Source organism: Pristis pectinata, chromosome 1 (assembly GCF_009764475.1).
Source record: "Pristis pectinata isolate sPriPec2 chromosome 1, sPriPec2.1.pri, whole genome shotgun sequence".
Taxonomy (NCBI): domain Eukaryota; kingdom Metazoa; phylum Chordata; class Chondrichthyes; order Rhinopristiformes; family Pristidae; genus Pristis; species Pristis pectinata.
The window spans coordinates 83,097,051-83,116,862 of NC_067405.1; the positions used below are offsets into that span (position 1 = coordinate 83,097,051).

The 19,812-nt window shown below is 41.3% G+C and overlaps 1 protein-coding gene across 1 annotated transcript in view; it reads right to left on the reverse strand.

The window, feature by feature from the left end:
* Positions 1–19,812, reverse strand: part of ubr1 (ubiquitin protein ligase E3 component n-recognin 1) — a 180,683-nt gene that overhangs the window by 655 nt on the left and 160,216 nt on the right. Inside the window, exons 38-46 of the mRNA XM_052030365.1 lie at positions 17,285–17,352; positions 15,989–16,139; positions 12,889–12,976; positions 10,818–10,951; positions 6,404–6,512; positions 5,578–5,634; positions 3,263–3,340; positions 2,108–2,278; positions 178–279 (exon numbers count right to left, since the gene is read on the reverse strand). Of these exons, the coding sequence (XP_051886325.1) occupies positions 178–279; positions 2,108–2,278; positions 3,263–3,340; positions 5,578–5,634; positions 6,404–6,512; positions 10,818–10,951; positions 12,889–12,976; positions 15,989–16,139; positions 17,285–17,352 (958 nt within the window). The remainder of the gene's footprint in view (positions 1–177; positions 280–2,107; positions 2,279–3,262; positions 3,341–5,577; positions 5,635–6,403; positions 6,513–10,817; positions 10,952–12,888; positions 12,977–15,988; positions 16,140–17,284; positions 17,353–19,812) is intronic.

A 19,812-nucleotide genomic window follows, 5' to 3' on the forward strand; every position in this document is an offset into this window, starting at 1 on the left:
AATATCCCTATTTCTCTTTCTCAATGAAACGATGACATCCATTGCTGAATTTTACAGAACCCTGATAACTCAGTTTTTATAGGATACCATTCAGACTGCTTGGAAAGATATCAAGTGGCTGTATCATAAATATTCAATGGTAGCAGACAGAAAAAAAATTCTTTGAAATAATCATACCTGAGTAACTGGTCCGTCTCTCCATAATCATCCAGGTACGGAGCAGGTATGAAACATCCTCTGTTCTTTCCTGCCAGCAGCAGCACCTGACACTCCCGTATCCTGGTAGTAAATTGAGTTATTATTATCACATGTACCGAGGTACAGTGAGAAACCTTGCTTTGCATGCCATCCATACAGATCATTTTATCACATCAGTACATCGAGGTAGTACAAGGAAAAACAATGGAAGGAACACCAATGGTGGAACAGTAAGAAATTTTCTGACGACCTACTACCTTAACATGTTTGCCAAGGTGAACTTTCCAATGGGCTTGAAATGTTACAGTAGATAAAATAAGTCTGCATTTATCATTTCTTTGTATTAGAGTTTAAACTTTAAATCTGCTACCTAAAGGCTTAATAGCTTGGATTCCTAACCCAACTGTTACATTTATGGAAGAGTGTGTTAAAGTCAAGGTTTATTTATTGCTGGAGTGGTCCCCAGGATCCCAGGATGTGCTGCAACTCCAAGATGCTGGAGCCTGGTTTCTACCAGTGCTGACTGACCACTGGTACCTCAATCCATGGGCTGGTCAGTGTGTGGGCTTAACTGCAAACATAAGCAGGCTACTGCGACACTTCCAAGCCCAATTGAGAGTTCAGCTCTGCAAACATGTTCAGTCTGGGTCACCAGGTTCCAACAAGTGGGAACCCCAAGATGATTTTTCAGTGCAACACACAAGATGCTAGAGGAACTCAGCGGGTCAGGCAACACCTATCGAGGGAAATGGATAGTCGACATGTCAGGTCAAGACCCTTCATCTGGATTGAAAGATAGAGGGGAGACAGCCAGTACAAAAAGGTGGAGGGAAGGGATGGAGCAAGAGCTTGCAAGCGATCCAGTTTGTTGGGGGGGAGGGTGGGGGTAGGTGATAGTTAGAGGAGAGTGGTAATAGCACCAAAAGCTGGGAGGTGATCAGTGGAAGCGACAAAGGGCTGAAGATGATGGAATCTGATAGGAGAGGAAGGTGGAGCATGGAATAAAGGGAGGTGAGGAGGGCAGAGGGGAACAGTGAGGGAGGGGAGCCAGTGGGAGGAGTGTGTGAGTGATGGGCAGATGAAGAGGATTGAGGAGGGGAAAGAGACGGGGTGATGGGGGCTCGGTGGATCAGGAGGATAGAAAGAGGACAGAGGTGGAGCAGTTACCAGAAGTTGGAGAATTCAATGTTCATGCCGCCGGGTTGTAGACTACCCAAGCAGAATACAAGGTGCTGTTCCTCTAGTTTGCGTTTAGCCTCATCTTGGCAGTAGAGGAGGCTGAGGACAGATGGGTCACTGTGGGAATGAGGAGGAGAAGATATCTCCAGATTCCAGCATGGGGAGGAAAATTGCTCCAGATTCCAGCATCTGCGGTCCCTTGTGTCTCCGTCGTGACTTTTCAGTGACTAAAGCAGATTTAGCTGTAACATTGCAATCACTATCCTAGCCAGGATTGGCTCCTGAGCAGTGAACCTGCAGAGTTCTTCAACTGTCAGGCTCATTGGTTATCATCAACTCATCCAACTGGATGGAATGAATGACATAACCTTCAGTGTTGAATGCAGCACCTGAAGGATGAATTTATCAGACATCAGTAAACATAGATTTAGACCAAAAGTGTGTTGAAGGAGCAGTTTGCCAGATTCAAAGGGGAATTGAATAAATACTTGCAACTAGAAAGTTATAGAGATGGGAAAGCTCTTTTAGAGATACAAAACTCTTCCTGCACTATATGATTCCATGATACCATTATGCGTTTGATTAATTAAGCAATCATTCACAGGTGCTACGTGCCTGTGATGCTGCTGCAAGTAAGTTTTTCATTGCGGCTGTGCATACATGTACTTGTGCATATGACAACAAACTCGACGTTTACTTTAATCACAAATCAGTTTGCGTAACGAGATACCTGAGGAACATTCCCAATCCGGACCCACAGTTTATAGCATGAGCTGCACATGCGCCAAACTCTTCTCCATTCACTTCTTCCCTGCAGCATTGACTCTGGGAACACAGCATGGCTCCACAGAACATGCAAAGGGCAAGGTTCTTGGGTTCGTCATCAGATGATCTGGGGCAACTGGAGAAAATGCTGAAATTAGCTCCACATTCTGGCACTTCAATTTTACACATGCACCGTTTAACATAATTGGCATAAAAACATGGGTTTTTCTCTGGTTCTTGCAAACTCTTCAATACAGCTGGATGGAGGGACACCACTAGATACTTCTTTAAAAACGTAGTGAGCAGTTCTGATCTGGGATACCTGATAATGTTGTGGAAGCAGGTTCAATAGTAATGAACTGATGAATAAGAGAACTGATAAATACTTTAAATGAAACCATAAGTAGGTTTTAAGGGAAATGAGCAGGATATGGTCATAACCAGCAAATACTCTCCTGAAGAGCCAGACTGACCAATTTGATCTCTTTTGGTCCTGTGTGATTATCAGATTCCTTTGCAGGATCAGATCAGAACAATTATGTTATCACTCATGCAGCTGTTCAACTATAAGGCAGCAATGAGAGGCTTCAGTGCCTGATCTGCAGATATCCAACCAAGATAGTAAGATCTTGTCTAATGATATTGGTCAAGCCAATATTTGCACTAGATACTTCTGGTCACAGACCTCCTTTGTTGTCAAGACACGGGCAGGTCAGCAACACTAAACACAGTCAGAATGGAAATAAAACATGGCAGTATGATTCAGGTCCATTACCACAAGGTTCTGCTGCTTGGTTTGAACTCAAAGCTGCTTTGGGCTGCACTGTTCTTTGCAATCAGAGGCACATACACCAGTGGTCTTGCTCTCCCTCAACTTATATTACAGCACATTCCAAAAGAAGTGCACAATATAGGCACCTGTGAAAGCAAGTCATTGTATCTAATAGTTCCCAAATATCAGCTCAAGAATCATCCTATGGAATTGCCAATTTTAAAAATTCATTCATTCAAGGGATGTTGGACTTTCTACAGTCCATTCCATTTCCCTCCCTCAACCTCAACCCCCACCCCCACGTACACAATAAGACAATTTAGAGGAAATGTTGCTAAATGGACTCACCTATGCTGGCAACTCTGATTCAGAAGAGAACTGTAATCCTCTGGGAGATCTATTAACTGATTTCTTTCCCTTGGATATCTTTCAAAAAACAATTTATTGTCAAGCAGCATCAAAGGATATTGTTTGAAGGATATCATTTTAAATGCACACTGATATAGTTTCAGTAAGAGTCCTATACAGCAGCCACCATTCATACTCTACAGAAAGGGAAAGATACCAAGCTCCCATGCTAATTTCTCGCTGGTTCTTGCAAACTTCAATACAACTGGATGGAGGGACACCACTAAATGTATGAGTTTTATTTTTCAGTCCTGCAGAGATTCACTGAGATTCATAGAATTATACGTTACAGACACAGGCAATTTGGCCCAACTTGTCCATGCTGACCATAATGCTGATCTATGCCAATCCCTTTTTCCTGTGTTTGGCCCATATCCAAACCACCAACCCCCTCCCTGCACCCCCCACCCCCCACCCCACATACTTTAACTATCCATGTACCTGTCCAAATGTTTTTTAAGCATTGTAACTACCCACCTCTACCACTTCCTCTGGCTGATCATTCCATATACCCACCACCCTCTGTGTGGGAAAAACTTGCCCCTCAGGTTTCCTTCAAATCTTTACTCTCTCACCTTAAACCTACATCCTCTAGTTTTAGGCTCCCCTACCATGGGTCAAAGACTGATCATCCACCTTATCTATGCCCCTCATAATTTAATAAACCTATGCAATATCACCCCTTAGCCTCCCTCACTCCATGAACAGTCCCAGCCTAAGTCCTAGCAACATTCCTGTGAATCTTTTCTGTACCTGCTGTAGCTTAATCACATCTTTCTTATAGTGTGGCAACCTGAGCTGCACACAATACTTAAGTGCCCTTTAACCAATGATTTGTACAGCTGTAACATTATGTCTCCATGGCTTGGTCGACGAAGGCCTTCTTCATCACTATCTACCTATGTCACCACTTTCAGGTTAGTTGATTATGAATAAATTTGAGCTGAAGTTTAATTCACTTTCTGAAAATCCATATTGACAGCAACACACTTTCCCTTCCATCTCAAATGGTTTAAGAAAACCCACAGGATTGGATATTATAGGACAAAATACAAGAAGTGGGCCATTCAGCCCTTCAAGCCTGCTCCACCATTCAAGATGATCATGAGTGATCATCAAAACTCAGTACCCTATCCCTGCTTTCTTCCCAAGAACAATATTTACCATAACTTTGTATATATTTAACGATTTGACCTCAAGTGGTTTCTGTAGTGGAGAATTCCACAGGTTCACTGGTCTCTGGGATGGCTTCCCCCTTATCCTTACTCTGGTCCTGGCCCACCTGGCCATTGGGAACACTTTTCCTGCATCTAGTCTGTTCATTCGTGTTAGAATTTTTTGTAGATTTCTATGAATTCCGCCTCTCATTCTTTTCAATATAACAACATTTAAAAGACATGACTTGAAGTGAGAAACCATTGATTCCCCATTCTAAATGCTCTCCTGCCACCTTTCTCACTGCATGGGAACTAAAGTTGTTTTTTTTTTTTACTAACCTTCTATTCTAAGATTTCTATAGAAGCTTTTACAGTCAGTTTTTATTTTCTCTGCAGGCTTACTTTCATACTGTATTTTTCTCTTTTTACTCAATCCTGCTGTCTCTTGCTGAATTTTAAACAGCTCCAAATCCTCAGGTTTCTTACTTTTACTGGCCATTTTATATTTCTCCCCTTTGGATCTAATACCATCTCTAATTCCTTTTGTAAACCACGGTTAAGTCATTTTGCTTGTATTTTTTTAAAAAACACATTCAAATGAGCTGCTAAACCTACATGCATTAAGTAGCTAATAGTAGAGACTTTTCCATCTCCCACTGGCTTCGCTTAATTCAAGAAAAGGACTATCCATTGGTGATCCAGCCAGAACTGGGCTCAGACAAACAACTCATCTCAGTGCAAGCAGTCTTGGTTACTAGTTGTTGTGTGCAAGAACTACACTGCTTTGGTGTTCTCGGTGTGGTACCAAATTTTATAAAAATCTAACCTTTCATTAATCTCTGTCTGTACAAAGGTTAAACTTTAAAGTGAACAAGGAATGAAGAGTCCACCTCATTCAGCTGTACCCTGTTGATCTTTTAGATACTCCTCTTTGTATTCAGATTCCTCCAGTGATCTCCCCCATCTGCACGTCCTTCTAACTACCTGCAAAATCTCAGCCCCCCCACACCCAACACCACCCCCCCACTAAATTCTGGTTTATGAATGTGGCCTTGTCAAAGGAACAACATAACAAACTAAAATGCAAGACTTACTTACCGAACTGATGTTCTCTGCCCCTTGAGAAAGCTTTGCACTGAAGAATCAGAACACCACCTGAAATAAAACAACAAAACAAAATCAAGAGAACACTCAGCTTTAACAAGTGTTGTCAGGTGCTAATTTATGATCAGATATATGGGAAGTGTTTTTTTAAATAAATAGATCAATTAACTTTAGCTCTAAAGGCCCAGGGCCCTGTGGTTGCAAAGTGGGCTGATAAGATTAAGAACGGTAGGAAGGCAACAAAGAGAAACAATAGGTGAAGTGATCTGGCAAATGGAGTGTAATCTGGGAGAAGGTGACAATGTCCATTTTGGGAGGAAAAATAGCAAAGCATATTATGTAACTGGTGAGAGATTGCACATCCGAGGTGCAGGGGGTTTTGGGTGTCCTAGGCCATGATTCACAAAAGGATAACGTGCAGTTACTGCAAGAAAGAAAAATAATAGAATATTATTACTATGAGAATTGGAAAAAAAAACAAGGGAGGTCATGCTTCAGTTGCATGGGAAATTGGTGAAGCTACATCCAGAGAAGCCCAATTCTGAAACTGTTGAATTCATTGTCAAAACCTTAAGGCTGCAGTGTGCCAGATCAGGCAATCACCCTGAATTGTTAACTCTGCTCCTCTCTGCACAGATGCTGCTTGACCTCTTAAGCACCTCCAGTATTTTTTGCTTTTATTTCAGATTTCCAACATCGGAGTTATTTTGCTTTTGGTTCGCTTCTCCATTGAACATTTGCTGGATGTACCAATCGATCATCAGAATTTCCTTCTGATTTTCTACAATCACTGAGCATTTAATGACAGAAGTAGTAATACCTTTGTAGTAAAGGGGTCACTGTGTCCTTATAATCATGAAAAAGCTTGAAAAGATTGGTAGGCAAAGCCAGGTAATAACATAAGGCTTCAAAGTGCCCTTCTGAAGAACCTAGGAAGAAAGGAAAAACTTTGATGAGATGCTAGTTCAGTCCTTTAAAAATAAAGCAGGTTTGTACAGAAGTTGCTGGCTAATACTTGGAAGGGATTTAACTCATTTTAAGTAGAAATGTTTGCCAACAATCTCAAAAGGAAACCTAAAAATACTTTTACATTGAAACCATTTTTATTCCGACTCCAGTTACAGTGCTAAAAGCTCCCTTACCCCAGCACAGGTTCAGGAATGACTGGCCTGGGAGTATGGACACAGGATAACAGGGCCTGATTTAGCAGAATGAACATCAGGAACCAGTTTATCTCCTTTGGTGCCGTAGAAACTGGGATTAAAATTGTGTCTATATAAAAGGCAATTAAAATAATGTACAATTTATAGCTATTGATCCTCAAGCAATGCTATCCAATTATAACTATAGCAAAATAGTTATAACAATTAACTAAAAGGTTTAATTGAGTCAACGAGATTGGAAAGATGCTAAATTGTAAATCAGTAGTTTTATAAATATGGGCACCTTCGCCATGGTGCATATCCAGCGTCACTTGGGGACTTCAGGGTGCACAACCATATTTTGCTGGTGTCTCTGCAGTGAACCTGAGAGGCTGGGAGATTCAAAATTTTTACTCTTTGGAAAGCTATCATTCTACAGCTGAAGAGCTTGCAGGTACTGGGTAATGAGGACCAGGTAGGGTATATAGGAATCCAGTGAGAGCATTTTACTCTCAAATTGGTACTCAGCTCTGAATACTGGTGAAGATTGTAGTGAACATGACTGATGGCAGATGAAACCCTGGATAAATACTTTGATAGCAGTGATCAGAATTCAAATTGATTTAGCAAAGTTATGGAAGGGGACAATGATGGTCATCACTTGAACCAAGCCCAAATTTACTGGACTGAGATATGATTTTGCGAAAGCAGACTGGAAAGAGCGACTTGAAGTGCCAGAGTAGTGAAAGGTGTCCACAGAGAAGCTAGAACCATAGAAAAACTACAGCACAGAACACAGGCCATTCGGCCCTTCTAGTCTGTGCCGAAACATCATTCGGCTAGTCCCATTTACCTGCCCCCAGCCCATACCCCTCCAGACCTCTCTCGTCCATGTATCTATCCAATTTACTCTTAAAAGTTAAGAGCGAGCCCGCATTTACCACATCAGATGGCAGCCTATTCCACACTCCCACCACTCTTTGAGTGAAGAAGTTCCCTCTAATGTTCCCCCTAAACCTTTCCCCTTTCACCCTAATGGAGCTAATGGAGATACAGAGCAAATAAGCTTCCACTAAGAAAAAAGGTGAAATCCAAAGCTAGACCTCCCTTGGATATTGAAGACTACACAGGGTAGGATGATGCAAAAAAGGGAACTTTATTTTAGATAGTAAGGGCTCAAAACTTCAGAAAAGCTGTAGAAAATGTAGCGGTGAAACTAGAAGGGAAGTGAGAAAGACTTTTAAGAATAATGGCGCATAAAATCAGGAAAAGGAAAGACTAGGCTCCAGTAGAATCCAAAAAAAACTGCATATGGACGTGGAGGACCAGGTGTGCTCTTCTATGAACAATTTGAGCCCATTTTCACTAATGTAGGGGTGGAGGGGTTCAAAACAAACTTCATAGGTAGGGAGGGATCATATGAAACATTGGACAGGATAAAGAGGAACCACCTTTATAATAGTAGGTACATTCACAGGCCTCAGCATCCCCCATGTTAACAGATACAAGGGAGGTAACAGCAAAGGATTTAACAATCATTTTCCAATTTTCTCTGGCTACAGATGTATTGTCAGAGGCTGGATTTTATTAAGTTAAGGAACATAATTACAGGCCAAATAGGCTATTAATATCAGGTAAGTTATTGGAATAATTTGTTTTAAGTACAGCACAACATATTTAGAAAGGCAAAGATCAATTAAGGAGACAGCATGGTGGCCAATGCAGGGTATCGACCCAAAATGTCGACTCTCCCTTTGCCTCCATAGATGCTGCTTGGCACCCTGAGTTCCTCCAACAGTTTGTTTTTGTTGCAGTGAATTTGTAATCTACAAGGATTTCAGCTTGGCTAATTCAGCAAGATTTTTGTTTAAAACACAAGTTCCATACACAGATTTACTTGAAAAGTAAAAGCTTGTGGGATCCAAGAGAAAGTAGCAAGTTGAATCCAAAAGTGACTCAGGAAGAGGAAACAAAAGTCCCTCTGCTGGAGGAAACAAAAGTGCAAGAAGTTGAGCGATTGAAATATCATTTGGGTTTCATTCTTCAGTATTTAGTGTTAGGGACCCTTGCTTTTCATTGCACAAAGTAATAATTTGGACTAAAATATAGGGACTAAAATATATAGAAGTGTGCAGATAGTCCACAATTGGCAATGTGGTTCATACTGATGAAGAAAGCTATACATTGCAGGAAGATGGTCAAGTGAGCAGAACAGTGGCAAATGGAATTCAATCTGGCAAGTACAAGGTAGTCAATTTGGGGAGAGCAAACAGAGCAGGGGAATACATGATAAATGGTAGGTTGCCGAGAAATGTACTGGAAAAGATGGTCCTTGGAATGTATGCCCATACATCCTTGTCAGCAGCAGGACAGATGGACAAGGTGGTAAAAGATGCACATGCGTTACTTCACTTGCAGAAGTATAGGATACAAGAGCTGGGAGGTCATGCTAAAACTAGTTAGTCTACTATTAGAGTACTTGTATCTTTCTGGTCTCCATGCAGGTTGTGAGAGTATCAGAGTGGGTTAAGAGGAGACTTAACAAGGATACTGCAAGGGGTGGAGAAACTTAATGATAAGAAAGGATTGGCAAGGCTTTTTTGTTTTAATTCAGAATATAAAGTGGGACAATACAAACAAAGTTTGTAAAATTGGGGGGGTGGGGTGTGGAATTATGGCCAGTAGAAAAGATCTATTTCTCTTGGCAGAAAGGTCAGTAACTGGAGTAATAAGGGCACTTGAGCTACATTGCTTCGTCCAAAGAATGGTGATTGTCTAAAAAAACGTGAAGAGTACTTGGATGTGCTTAGGGTTAAAGTAACTTAAATTTCTTTTTGGCCATGTTGTAATTGCCTTATCTGTGTGGTTGTATCAGAACTAGCTTGGCTATTACATACCAAGACACCAACTGGTCCATACCAGCTGTTGATATGCTATAGCCTTCAAGGCATCGGTCTGAAAGTTGGGATGTGGGATTAGTTCTTTTCTCTTTCCCAGTTCTGATGAAGGATTCTGGACCCAAAACATTAACCGTTTCTCCTTCTGCAGCTGCTGCTCGACCTGCTGAGTGTTTCCAGCATTTTCTGTTTTAGTTCTTTTCCCAGACTGATGCACCTGATGGCTGAATTTTTTTTATTTGATCACTCAGGGGATGTGGACATTTTGGGCAACACCAACATTTATTGTCCATCCTCCGTTGCCCCAAAATGAAAGGCAGTTAAGAGTCAACCACTGGGGTCACATATAGGCCATATTTCCCTCTCTAAGGTGAACCAAATAGGTTTTTAACAATAATCCAGTAGTTTCGTGGGTAGTGCTATTGAAGCAACCTGTAAAAAAAAAATGCCTGATTTTTTTTCTTTCTAATTTGATTACTTAAAGATAAATTCCCCAGCTGCCATGTGGATTTAGAGTCACATTTCTGGATCAATAGTCCAGAATTCTGGCTAGCTCAGGAGATCACTTCAGTGCCATAAATTCCTGCAAATCAATGTAAACATATAACTTTTTGTGAAAGTGGAATATTTATTCTGATTATTTCACCACCTCACAATCATACCACCAATTCCTGACTCATCATTATTGTCTACACACTCCACTTCCCTAACATCATTGCATCTCGTCCATGCTAGCAACCTCTCACCTGGCTCCTTTACAATTTTATCCCCATCCATCACACAATATTCTGCTTCAACCTCTCTCTTTTACACAGAAGTCCATGCAATCATTCTTAATACCATAACTATTTAATTCTGGCCTGCAGTGTACCCTAATTTTCTTTGCACCATCACAGGCATCCATGCCTTGGCTCGAAGATCTGTTCTTCCATCTCTAAGGCTGTGGCCTATAGCACTTCTTAAAATCGACAGCTGCGACCAAACATTTGGTCGCCCATCTTTTAGCTGATTTAGGTGCCAAATTTTCTTTGGCAGCACAGATACAAATTGCTACATTAATATAACATTTATTTGCCTAGCTTTCAGATTGGGCTTTTGTGTTTTTCCCTTTTGCTTTTCCTTACATAACCTAGTCTTTCTATTCACCAAAACATACTTTCCCAAACTAGACTTGTAATGGTTCCTCTTCACTTACCTTTTGACAGATCCCCAGGTGGTGGCACACCAAGCAGGTAGTTGAAGAACAAAGCAGAACAACGGAGGAATGGAGTGATGCCACACTTCACACAATTCCACAGGTACCAGCCATGGGGCTTACTTTCTAAAGACCTGTTAACAAATGCAACTTATTCCAATGCATTTGGCCCAAAGTAAACAAAACCTTTTGCTTTGCTACAACATGAATTGCAACAATGAGCAAAATTACAGTAATTCACATTAAAAAAAATACTGCATTGGACCCTCTGCTCAGATCATTATTTAAATGGTGAAAGATTGCAGCATGCTGTTGTGCAGAGGGACTTAGGAGTGCTCGTGCATGAATCGCAAAAAGTTGGTTTGCAGGTGCAGCAGGTTATCAAGAAGGTAAATGGAATGTTCGCCTTCATTGCTAGAGGGATTGAAGAGCAGAGAGGTTATGCTGCAACTGTACAGGGTGCTGGTGAGGCCGCACCTGGAGTACCGCGTGCATTTCTGGTCTCCTTGCTTGAGGAAAGTATGCTGGCTTTGGAAGCCGTGCAGAGGAGGTTCACCAGGTTGATTCCGGAGATGGGGTGGGGGGGAGAGGGTGGTGGGGGTAGCCTATGAGGAGAGATTGAGTCGCCTGGGACTATACTTGCTGGAATTTAGAAAAATGAGAGGGGATCTTATCAAAACATATAAAATTATGAAAGGGATATATAAATAGAGGCAGGAAGGTTGTTTCCACTGGTAGGTGAGACTAGAACTAGGGGACATAACCTCAAGATTCAGAGGAATAGATTTAGGACAGAGGTGAGGAGGAACTGCTTTTCCCAGAGAGTAGTGAATCTGTGGAATTCTCTGCCCAGGGAAGCAGTAGAGGCTGCCTCATTAAATATCTTTAAGACACAGTTAGACAGATTTTTGCGTAGTAGGGGAATTAAGGGTTATGGGGAAAAGGCAGGTAGGTGGAGCTGAGTCCACGGCCAGATCAGCCATGATCTGATTGAATGGTGGAGCGGGCTTGACGGGCCAGATGGCCTACTCCTGCTCCTATTTCTTATGTTCTTAAATTAGGTAACAAATTTAAAAGGAGAACATTTCTAAGTTGATGGCATGTAGACCTGCAAGCAGACCTTAAGACAGAGAATGTCTTTTATGAAACCAAGATTAAAGGAACAAAAGCAAAGGAGTAAAACAGCATATGTTCTTGTATCAAACAAAAGGAAGGGAAGTGATTATTTGTTGCCAGAATACTGGGTGAAGTTCTATTTGACAACAAAATAATTTTGTTGTTCCTGTACATGAAACCATCTTGATAGATTTTATTGCAACATCCATAGTTCGAACCTATGAAGACAGGATGTTCCCATGGCTCTGCCAGTATAGCAAAACATGCAGTAACAAGCTCAGGTCCTTGCCTTTAATTTCTCATTCACTCCTCATCCGGGAACATCTAACCGTTCTGCATCTTCAGTGATGAAACTTTGAAAGTTAGAAGCTACATGTCTGGCACTATGACGGGATGAAGGAGACTGGGGTTGTCAATGTATTGACATGTGGAAGGAAGGAGACTAGCAACATTGTTATGATAGAGTGAAGGTGACTGAGAGGCAGCGATCCAGTAAGAGAGATCAAGATGATTTAGCCCATGCCCCATCTTAGTTCTCCAAAACACAGATCCAATTTTTTCTATTGACTTATATTCTCCCCATACAACTTAGAAAGAAGTTCAAGATTTTAACCCACTTTTAAAAAAAAAGTAAAAGGCGTCATGCTTTCACAATTAGTTGCTGGTAAAGGATTCCAACTTCTAATACATTCAAATTTATATTCCCTGATTTCTGGTTCAGTGACTAGTGGAAATAAGTTTTGTAAACTAATATTGATGACATTATGATTATTCTACCACGTATACTCTGGACGATGACTCCTAGATCATTGTGCAGGAACTACAGACAGTGCTGATGATTTAATACTTTGGATGGTTACTAATTAAGTCCAGTCTGAAATACCATGCCTGGTAAGAGTTATACAGATCTAGAAGTCAAATGACCACAATCATTTTTTCCCTTGATGTTGCATACCTGCTTGTGTATTCTTGAAGAGTTTCGTAAAGTTCTGCTGCTGAACGGGTCTCCTCACTTTCCTCTCCATCCTGCTCCATAGGACAGTCTGTTCATCAAAAGTGCAACATTACATTTCACACCAGTGCTTAAATTGTAATCAGGTAAATCATTCAGGTAAATCATTTGGTTTAGAAAGGGATCCAAATAAAATCGATGATCTAGGAGAGTTTATGTGCAAATCTACATTGCACCATGTGCCTCAAGAACCTGTGACACCAAAAGGCTGTTATGCAGAAAGGTCAAACAATTCCAACAGGAAGAGAATTCAAGTCTCAGAAGCCTACTGTCAGGGATATGGACAGAGGACTGAAACACTGCTTGGTACCTCAAAAAAAGAATCTAAGATATTATGGTATTTGTAACTATATTCCTCACAGTTAAAAGATCCCTTTCATTTAGGTCAAATTCTCCCATATTAATTGTAGAATACTCATCTGCAGAATCCTGGTCTGTACCAGATTTGTTTATTAGACCCGTCCAGAGAGGAGCAATTCTCACTCATGAAAGAAAGTAACTGCAGAGTTGTGGACACAGCCCAGCACATCATGCAAACCAGCCTCCCCTCCATGGATTCTGTCTACACCTCTCGCTGCCTTGGTGAAGCAGCCAACATAATCAAAGACCCCACCCAGCTGGGTCATTCTCTCTTCTCCCCTCTCCCATCAGGCAGAAGATACAGGAGCCTGAGGGCACATACCACCAGGCTCAAGGACAGCTTCCATCCCACTGTGATAAGACTATTTAAGTTCCCTTATACGATGAGATAGATTCTTGACCTCACAATCTACCTTGTTATGACCTTGCACCTTATGGTCTACCTGCAATGCACTGTGTAATGAATTGATCTGTACGAACGGTATGCAAGAGAAGTTTTTCACTGTACCTCGGTACAAGTGACAATAATAAACCAATTTCCTTAACTGGTCATTCTTGTACCACATTACAAGCATTTTGCTCAATATATATTCTACTCCTACACTTTTCCTAAAAACTGGCGTGTGCCCACTCTCCTGCACATCCACCCACCCAAACCCTCTAGACTATTTCATGCAGTCAGAGTGGTTAACGCAACTACACAAAATGGATTCAAACCTGCATGCCAGAGTTGAAAAGTCAGCATGCCGCCCAAGCCCTATCTAATTCACACTGAACATTCCAACAGTCCTATCTTCCACCCTCCATGCACATCTTTTGGACAACTAACATGCTTCTTTCAGCAACCATATCTGCTTGATGACCTGCACTGATTCCTGGCTCTAAAACACACCCATCTTAAAACTCCCCTTCTCACATTAAACCAGCCCACGGCCTCATCCCACCCCATCTCTAAACTTTCCAATCCCCTCCCCCAACTGGTCCAAACTGCCTGTTATCCCTCCTTTATCTGCTTCCATTTATCACCTTTCTTACTTATCAGCATCTAGTATCTCCATTTATCACCTTCCAGCCTGTCTCTACCTCACCCTCCCCTTCTCCCCCCCCCAACCTGACTTTATCCCCTTTATCCCCCTTATCTGTCTCTACCTTATCACTCACCAGCCACTCTCCCCCAACTCCACTCCTCCCCCTCCTGGCTCCATTAGTCCATCATCCCCTTCCTCACCTGGTTCTTCCTATCACCTGCCAGACCCCATCTCACTTCTCCCCCTCACCTCTTTATACTGGTTCTCTCCCCTCTACACTCTCAGAATCTCAACCCAAAATGCTGACCATCCCTTTGCCTTCACAGATGGTACCTGACCCAGAATTACTCCTCCAGCAGTTTGTTTTTTTGCTCTAAACTCTTCCAGACTTAAAAATACTCCAAGAGTGCCAAATTCTTTTAACATTGGCTTCTTCTGGAACCTGTATTCATCTGGTCCCATCAATGTCTTGTCCATAAGGTCTTGAATTTGTATCCCAGAACTTTTACATCACTTTCCTCTTTGTACCACTACACGAATATTGCCTTCTTTGACATTAATTTTTGTCAGCTTGTGCTTTCCTGGTGTCTTTGCACATTGTACTACGTTAAAAGATGTTACATAAACGCAAGCTACTCCATTTTGTTGTAGTAGCAAATCATTTTTTTGGGGTGGAAGTGGGTAGGGAGCAAAATTTGTTGATGCAATTACTCCAAAAGTTACTTTGAAGTGTTCCAATAATTTGTGACTCTATTTAAGTTTCAACTCTACCCACTAGGCATTGAAATCAGAAAAACAAGAGAGTTGAAACTATTTTAGTCTCACTCACATTAGAGGAACACAGGAAATTCTCTTAAAAGTAGGTGTGACCCACATCTGCAGGTCTATTACAAAGTATAAAAATATAAGTGACTTCTAGGTTTCAACCATCTACCTGTGTTTTGGCTAACAGAAGCCACATGACTTGCTTTAGATTTGAGATTTCCAAAATACAACGCAATCAAAGACAATACTTGATTAGATACTAAATGTTAATAATATCAGAAGACCCTCCATTTAATACACTGATTAAATTCAATTCACCATTTAATTCACAACCACTCAACTTTGTAATGAAGGAAAGAGCAGGCATGAGACCTGTTTCACCTTTAGTGTTCAAGTACCCAACCGGAAACTGAACATTAAAGGGTTCACAAGAAATGCAAGTTAACTCTTCCTAAGATCCCCATTATTTCTTGAAAGCCAGAGAAACAGAATTACACAGTTCAGGAAGTTTTTAACCCAACACAATATCTAGTTTTTTGAGATATACCAAATTACCCTCACTCCCCTATTCTTTCCACATAGTGGTCAATAACTTATTTGGCCACTGTACATTGCCACTAATATTGATGGTGGCAGAATCCAGGCACAGTTGATGGGAATGTAGAGGGAATAAAAAGGAATGGGTGTGGAATGGGTACTTGATGGTTGGCACAAACTCAGTGGGCTAAAGGGCCTGCTGCTGTGCTGGATGATTATGAATCTTTAAATCCTGCAAAAATTTGTCTCAATCTGTGGGAAAGAGGTCGCTGAGATAATCCTATATTTATGATCCTGTGTTAACAGTAACTTTTAGATTATAGCAACTCGCTTGTAATATTTGAAAGGCTCACCTCTTGTTGAGGTAAAAAGTATCTGCACAATATGTGCCATGGTAGCCAGATGGAAGAGGTAGAGGTTGTTGAATGCACAGCTGATATCCGAGGGTTGCAGCTCCACAGCCTCCTCCCAGTACAATGAAGGAAACGCTAAGACTAGACTTACCTGGAAAAAAAAATTCAGAGGTAACAACACTTTAGAATTAAACAAGCTTACCATTAATCATACAAATCAACCAGCTACTTAGTGTGAGAGCTGATGCAATTTAAGGATGGAGCGTAGTCACCCACATCTTTGAAGAGAAACCTCTACATCTCTCTAGTCAAGATTTTTGGCAGGGGAGATGGGGGTAAAGGAATGCTAATTGATGCAATCGATCATAGACTGGTGTCCGATGACCTCCTTTGTTATCCTTCATCTGTGACCATAAATTAATTCAGGCAAAAATCTTCATAATGGCAAGGGCAAGTACATAGCCAAGGAAATAAAATTAATTTATCTATAATACTTGAGTTGCCTCAAGGTTCTTCCCATCAGCACCCAAGGTGAAAGGCATGAAATATTGTTCAGTCAGCTGAACAAGAGATCAGTTTCTAACTCAAAGATTTCATAGAAGAGTAGAATTGTGAAAATATTTGGTCAGCATGGATGAATTGGGCCGAAGGGCCTGATTCCATGCTGTATAATTCTATGACTCTAAACAAAGATTGGTAACATCAGGAAGAGCCCCAAAATCTGTTATTTAAAAAGCTGATCACAATGAATGAAGAGGTTCAAAACCTCCTGATTTATTCCATATTCCAAAGTTTAAAGTACGGTACTCTCATCTTGTTATTGTATCATCCTATTTTTTATTAAATCAAATACTAGTTTTGGTCAATATTCAATGATCTGACCACATCTCATTTACCATCTTCCAGAGCGTACACCGGGTAACCAATGTATTCTCTGGCTGCTGATATCATAAACAAGGAGTTAATCAGACCATGGCTGGCACAAGGATTTGGGTTTCAGTGTGTTGAGCATGATGTCTACTTAGAGATCTGTTTATAGGCACAAAGCTCCAAGTTTAATCCATAAGAACAGAAGGAAGTTATTCAATACTCCCAACCCTGCTAAGCCATTCAATTAGATCACGGCTAAACAGCATCATAACTGCATAACCCAAATTTGCTCCATAACCATGACTATCTTTGCATAATAAAAGCTACCAACTCAGTTCTGAGGCAAGAGATTTCTACTACAATGTGCAAAATCTTTCCAGATGACAAAATTCACAAATTTCCCTCAAATTTACCAAAGAAACATACCAGGAGGTGGAAGAAGTCAATATCTAGAAGAGACCAATTGTCTTCAACATCCAAGTTGGGTAGAAAAACTGGAAAGTAAAAGACAAATCATATGATGTTAAAACAATTTTCTTGGCAAGGTTGATTATCAGAAGTGATGTTAACACACAAATAAATATGAAATTACTTACAATAAAATAATATAAAGATTCATAAAACCAAAATTACTCACACTCCACTGAGTTAATTTCAATACATATGCACAATGGGATGTAATCCCTTTGCCAGGATCATTTACTGAGCATGACTGAAAAGGCGACAATGTGCCAGGTTTGAGACAAAGCGGGAAGGAAGAAGACGTGCCTTCAGCTAGCTGTGCAAGACAAACCAATACAAAAGCAACCAGTTGGAGCAGATCATTTCTGACTAGAACAAAGATAACTTTTCCTTTTGATGTAACTTCTGATTTACCAAAGATCACTGTGTGTGGATTATGGACGATGATGGACTATGAGATTGGTGTCTCACAAACTACTCCCCAGTTACCAAGGACTGCACAATAACCTTTGACTATATTTTACATTATATTCATGTAATTGTAACTGAAGTCCTGCCTGAAGCTTCACTTACTGTGGCAATGGTGCTTTGGTTGTAATGTAATAATAACTATATAAATTCCACTGGAACTTTCAGTTTTGATTTGATAATTCCTCTGCCTACTTCTGAACCAGCATTGCGACAAGCTATCATGGAAGTTAGTAGTAAATACATCATGATTGATGAATACTGGCATGATTTGTGAAGTAAACAGTACCAGATTTTAACAAGGTCAAAGCACATACAATGGCTTTTCTTCCCATTCCCACAGCCTGATGCCCATGAAGGGCATATCTATGGGCCCCCTCCTGCTTTTCACCCTTATGTTATTCTGCAGCAAAATCTTCCACACCTATATATGTTTTCGCATACACACTTACAACAGTTTCCAGCTTTCCAGTACTGCCTCCTTTGAACCATCTTCAAATTGTCAGAACTCTCACCTGCCACCTGCCACTGAAGGAGCAGAAATGTCCTTCAAGCCTTTTCCTTGGCTCCATCCACAACTCTATTCTCCAAACAAAGATTGTATCCCTCTCTCTGAAACTAGCCAGACTATAATGTCTTAGCATGCACAAAGTTCTGTTCAGACATTACTCACGCTCCCCAACTTAAATTTACCCATTGTTAAGCGACACATGGATTTTGAAACTCTAAACCTTCTTTCAAACCTCTCCACAGTCTCCTTTCTCGCAATATCTAATCTCCTCCAGGCCTACAATCCTTTAGTTCATGTCTGAATTTGCTCAGTCACCACTAGCAGTCACGTTGTGAGCTGTCAAGGCAATAAATGCTGGAATTCCTTCTCTATTTCCTCCTTTACACACTCATTAAAGCCTACCTCTTTGACCAAGCTGAAAATCAAAACAAAAACTGCAGATGTTGGAAAGCTGAATTGCAAACAGACCTTTCGCCAGACCTGGGAAAGAGAAAATAAGTTGGGTTTTCAGTAGCAGAGAAGGTGGGGAAGGGATGGGTGGAATGAAGGGAATATCTCAAACAAGGCAAGACCAAATGGGTTGATGTGGCAGCTAGAAGCCTATTATGCTTCTGAGTAACATGCTGTAAAAGGTGCGACTGTGGGACATGCCCAGCAAGCCAGTTTATAGGCATACAATAGGAAAATCCAAGCCAAAATGATAACTGGCAGAAATGCCCCTTTCAGATATCGATAGAAAGAAAGGGCAAGTTGGAGAATTGGATATCGAGTCCGTAAGGTTGCAATGTACCCTAATAGAAGATGAGGTGTTGTCCTTCCAGCTTGCATGGCCTCCTCATAATAGTGCAGAGGGCATGGACAGCAAGGAGGGAGTGGGATGGCGAATTAAAGTGGCAGGCAGCAAGCTCAGGGTCACCTTCTATGGACTGATAACAGGTGCTCCACAAGCTGATCTCCCAATCTGTGTTTGGTTTCTCCAGTGTAGAGGATGCCAAATGTGAACACCAAATGAAGTACACCAGATTGGAAGAGGTGCAAGAGAATCACTGCTTCTCCTGGAAAGATTGTTTGGGTCCTTGCAAGGAGGGAAGGGAAGAGGTGAAAGGACAGATGTTGCATCTGCTCCGGTTGCATGGGGAAGGGCCAAATGACAGGGAGTGGCTAGCTGGGTACATAAGAGCAGACCAGGGTGACATGAAGGGAGTGACCCCTTTGAAATGCTGTGAGGGGAGGGGCAAAGATGTGTGTCTGAAGGTGGCGGTGGCTAGAGCTGGTGGAAACTGCAAAGGATGATCTGTTGAATGTGGAGGCTGGTGGGCGGCACAGTAGCGTAGTGGTTAGCGCGACACTATTACAGCGCCAGCGATCGGGGTTCGATTCCCATCGCTGTCTGTAAGGAGTTTGTACGTTCTCCCATGTCTGCGTGGGTTTCCTCCCACATTCCAAAGACATACGGGTAGGTTAATTTGGGTTTTAAAAAAAATGGGCGGCGTGGACTCGTTGGGCCGGAAGG